This window comes from Penaeus monodon, chromosome 14 (assembly GCF_015228065.2).
Source record: "Penaeus monodon isolate SGIC_2016 chromosome 14, NSTDA_Pmon_1, whole genome shotgun sequence".
Classification (NCBI taxonomy): domain Eukaryota; kingdom Metazoa; phylum Arthropoda; class Malacostraca; order Decapoda; family Penaeidae; genus Penaeus; species Penaeus monodon.
In genome coordinates this window covers 14,701,103-14,706,294 of record NC_051399.1, presented here as the reverse complement: position 1 = coordinate 14,706,294, position 5,192 = coordinate 14,701,103, and the positions used below count along the sequence as shown (strand labels likewise).

Here is a 5,192-nt window from a genome sequence, read left to right as displayed (position 1 = left end):
AATGAGAACATTACCGACCAACATCTATGTCTATGTCGATGGAGGCAAATCGGATCTTGTGAGCGTTAATGTCGACTTTCACGCCTACATCATGCTCCACTTCCTTTTCTTTGCCATTGCTATCTTGGGCTCCGTGGGCATCGTGGACGGCAACAGGTGCTGCCATACCACTTCCAGAAAACAGGATAGGACTTGGCTCTTGTCTTTTCTCACGAAGATGTAAACTCGCTTTTCTCGGGAATTGCTTCGTGTCTGCAGTAGGTCCTTCGTCCAGCAGACCTGCCCCGGATTCCGCCTTATCATCAGAATGAAAAGAGTTTATTCGTTAGCGGAAATTTTCACAAGACTTAAAGAATGCCATAATTTGCTATCATGTTTTGGCACTTATCTGTCAGCCAATAATGGATAAATAACCTCGTCGAATTGAATTTCATTATATACTTCACGGCTTCAGTTCTCATGTCAGACGAAAACTAAGATAGAAAATAACAGAACATACCACTGTGGCAAATAAAATACCAAGTAGGAGAGACGATATCTTCATCTTGACTGTCAGGAAGGAACAAAGTGTAACTGTATTTCTTTTGGACATCTTATGTCTAACCTTTTGCTACACTTTTTATGATCATGCTTTGTCACTCATATGATAGATTTGTCATATTCACTACAGATACGATTTCCAGAAAAAAAGGAAAACTGAAATCTGAATCTATGATAACGTAACGTGCGTTTACTGAGCGGAAAAGGCTGTAAACTTACCCGTGGTTGCCTGAAGACTGCGGAGAACTGAACACCTATCAGTAATATAACGATAGCCTTCACATTTGACTGCGCATGCGCCTCTTTATGTACAGATGTGGGTGGAAGCTCTGAGAGCGTCACGAACCTTAGGGATGGTGGACTTGTATGTGGGCGTGTGCTTATGTGTGTTTGAATTTGCACGTGACAATATCACTGAATATGCTTGTGCGTGCTTTTCCGTGTTAGCTGTGACCGTATGATAAACGTAGGAATTTTATTTTGTTTAAATACAATGATAATATTAAGAATAACATGACATGCAAAAAATATCAGCACTGTAGATAATAATGATGATGAAGATAAAGAGAATTCCCCCCCCCCCCTCCCCTGCTTCGTGTGAAAGCTCAGGTACCAATCTAATTGCCATTTGGATTCAAAATAGGTGCAATATAAGTGTAATCAATTTATTTTAAACTTGGATTCTCCTTGCAAATGGCTATATCGTCATTGCCCCATCGCACAGTCCATCAGGGGAGGCCGCATGTTTAATATCCCCAAAAGCCACAAGGGTAGTGACATTCACTAACCAGTGTCCCGTCAGCTTTTGAACTGCGCAATGCCGACCGGCCAGTGTCGGAATGACCCTGGTCGTCTGGACCAGCAGGTTGGTGTAATTAGACCTAACCAGAACAGAGGACCAAAAAGGCAGGGAACAGCACACAGCAGGTCATTCGGATCTCACCTCCCGCCTTGCGGCAGGGCGGCCCTGGTTAGAATTTTTAAGCGTTGATAAAGAACTATTTTGTTTTATTTTTGTTTTAGTTAAATGGAAGTGGATCTGTCAAAAGGGAAGTGCCTTGTGACCAGATTGCATAAGATTGTGTTTCTTATCTATTTATACATTTTTCATATTATCCAATATAATTATGGATCATTTCTTATTTTCACTGTTGATGACGTCTTCTCAGCAAAATGATGAAGCCTGATATTTAGGGGCGTGATATCAGGAGTCTCAAATATCCAAGTCCTAGGAAAGCCTTATTCTGCACTGCTTCCATACTGAGTGTGCGCAATGTTGCCGCTTTGCAGAATTTAAATTCCCTCAAATTGTGCATCTTTTTTTCATAAAGATTTGCACAAGTCATGTATTGTTTCCCATTAAAAAATCAGACAATAAACTGATATGGTCATAAATACTAAAACAAAACTGATTCCTGCAGTGGAAAAAAAAGGTTAGGAATAACTCTTTGGTTCGTAAATAAACAAGGCCCCTACTGTATTGGTAAGTGTTAATATATACTTTGTAAACCAAAATTTAATTCTTGAACGTCTGATTATACAACAAGGTACAGCATAGACCAGCCAATTCATATTATTTTTGCATCATTGCTATAAATTTTGCGTTTCACTGAAATATTAATCAGCTTTGAAGTCGCGATCAAACAATCAAACAATGCAATATATTCAAATATAAGAAAATACTTCATCTGTAAATAAAAGACATTGAGCGAAGTTCATCAGTGTATTGGAATTAAGATAAAGTCGAAATTCGGGCAATTTGTTTTAATGTGGAAATTCCAGGGCAGGTTTTTTTACGACTGAATCTGGTCCGTTAATACCCTTTCTGCAGTCATTATCTGAGACTAACCAACCATGACTTCGCAAAACGCTGAACAGACACATTTAGATCCTCGACTCCACTAGTCAGACATAGCCCTAGTCGTGGAGACACCTATTGCCGCACAAACACCTATTTTAACTACATCATTGTGATTAACTTCAGGGCCTGACGTGTCTAAGCAGGATTCTAATAATTTTAAATCGTAACTTAAGATTAGATCAACACTCTCCTAAAAATAGCAGGATATGAGCAAACATCCCTCTAGGTCTAAGCCCGGCCAAAATGTCAATAACAACGGACTTGAACCAAGTCCCAACGTTAGATACGGTCAGTCGAACCACGATTTACCTGCTTGTTTAACCCTGTATTTTATTAGTGAAGCAATTATGTGCTCTATTTTGTTATGACCAAGGACTTTGTCTTGGTGGCTGTGGCATAAGATCTTGTATAGGGGAACAGGGAGGGTGAGTTTATCTGCAGAGAGATATTGGAATTTAGTAATATTCATCTTCATCTTTTATCCTATTATATTCATTGTTCTTAGTATTCCTTACTGTAAACAGATATACACTTTTTAATTTTGAAAGATCGGTTGCAAGATGAGTGAATTATCTGCATACATGATGTACAGTGTTGGGGAAAAAGGTGACCTTGTAGAACACCACTAACGAGTCAAAAGAGCTTCTATTGACAATTTTTCTTTGCATGGCCCTCTGTGATCGAGATAATGGTTTGAATTACTCCGGCAGAGTTTTTGTATCAGTTATAATTTTCTTTTAAAAACATCTGGAGATAATCCAATGGTTATGGTGGAATTAAAAATGTCTAAGCATTGTGTGTCATATATTTTCCTGACTTTGTTCCTCGTTCTTTATATTATCTATAAATGTATTTTCGTAATATTCCAATAAGGTCAGTCTGCGTAGCTTAGTGTTAATTTCCGCTGCACTCCAAGTTTAGCAGATCAAAAGGCGATTTACACTTTCTAACATAACGTGTACTTTACTCCAGTACTCGACGAATATATAGTTGAAACCAGTCAAATACAATTCTAACATTATGTCAAATACACCTCTAAGAAGATATTCATTGTCATTAATACCTTTTTCTACAGCCATTTAGAATACCCAAGAACAAAATACAGATAGCCGGACAGCAGGAAAGCTATTGGTTCAAATACAAATTACAGCTGGAGAATGAAGGGAAGCTCGCCACAGACACTTAGGCCAGAGAGAGAGCGGGTTAAGGCTTGCCAGAATAACACGTCACCTTTTGTATTCTTAGTGTATTTTATTATTTCTACTTTGAAGTGGTTACCCTGGGTTAATATTCAAAGGTAGAACGATTTATATTGAGATTTACTCTACCGCTCCTTCAGTAAAATCGCACAACTCTTTGTATTTTTACTGCCAATGGCAGTGGCCCAAATTAGGGGTTGTACACTCACCTCCCACAGAAGGTGAGGCACTCAGGCAAGATAGGGAGAGGATCATACCCTTTTAGTCGGGAAGCTCCGAATTGGCCATAGCCTCAAACTCTCTGTAAGGAGCTACTGGGCAATTTGGCACTAACAGAGTTTCAGAATGCAAGCACGATTACCTAGCGATGTAATATGTTAATGTCATTAGTATAGTATATCACAACAAACACATATGTATTCACAAAAATCATATATGGGCACATGCAGGTGTACACTTTGGAAAAAAAATACAAATGCATTACAGTAAGTCATTAAGAGGTAAAACACACACACACACACACACACAAACTCACAGACAGAGAGACTTTTTGGAACCATTAACAAGGAAAAGAGTGAAATGAAACTTACATATGTGTGTATATACATATATATATTTATATATATAGGCCGGCTAGCCTAGTGCAAAAAAGGGAGCAGCACTACATAAGCCTTCCCTTCCAGTTCGTAGTCTCTCTGTCATCGAGAATTCTGCAGTGCTTCCTCCATGGAGACTGGGTACCTTGCAGTCCCAGGCTAAACTTTAGGTGATCTCGGAGCAGCAGGAGGCCCTAGAGGTACAGAGTCATGGCTCACTGGCATGTGGACATGCACTGTCTCTGTACCAACTCCTGCCCATCAGCCGCTCTGGGCTCAATGGGTGGCTCTGAGGAGGACCTTACCATTCCTCCTCCTCCCCTGATAAAAAATTTACTGGCAACTACTGATATAAATGGAAATACTGGGGGAGGAGTACTGACCCTCTTACCCAATAAGTGAGGCAGGCAGTGGGTCCCGTGGGAGGGGCATTGCCGGGGCACAGGATGGAAGCAGGAGTTACTCATCCCAGTGTGAGGCCTGTGGGGCAAAGTTCTAGGGAACCCCACAGGTGGGCATTGGGCCCCACAGCCTGCCACCCCTCTTTATATGGAGTAACATTGGTGGGGGTTGCAGAGGTGGCTCAGTAGTAGAGGTAACACCAGTTGGTGAGTATATTATGGCATTGAGACCGAAGCACGCTTTTGGCTTCATGTCCCTTATTGCTGTATATGCTCCTACTGATGTTTGCAAACTCGATGCAAAAGAGGTGTTCTATGCTAAACTCACATCTGTGGCAGCCAATTGTCCCTAGCAAGACATTTATAATGTTCTGGGCAACTTCAATGAGGTATCCAGCTGTGATCGGGCTGGCTGGTATCAGCACTCCAACACATCACTGGACATGGTATAGCAATATGGGTACTGTGGCCAAGGAGATCGACTACATTCTTGTCAGCAATAGCTGGAGGATCTTTGAGAACTGCAGAGTTTACTGGAATGCCGAGTTCTGTGGCACTGACCAAAAGATTGGTTGTGGCTACCCTATGGTCCACT

The 5,192-nt window shown here is 40.8% G+C and overlaps 1 protein-coding gene across 1 annotated transcript; it reads right to left on the bottom strand.

The window, feature by feature from the left end:
• Positions 1–6: 6 nt before the first annotated feature.
• On the bottom strand, positions 7–888 carry LOC119580912. Its single transcript, XM_037929146.1, has 3 exons — positions 760–888; positions 500–549; positions 7–295 (listed from the first exon to the last, which is right to left on the bottom strand). Exons 2-3 carry the CDS (start codon positions 542–544, stop codon positions 11–13), a joined length of 330 nt encoding a protein of 109 aa, XP_037785074.1. The 5' UTR covers positions 545–549; positions 760–888; the 3' UTR covers positions 7–10.
• Positions 889–5,192: the final 4,304 nt, after the last annotated feature.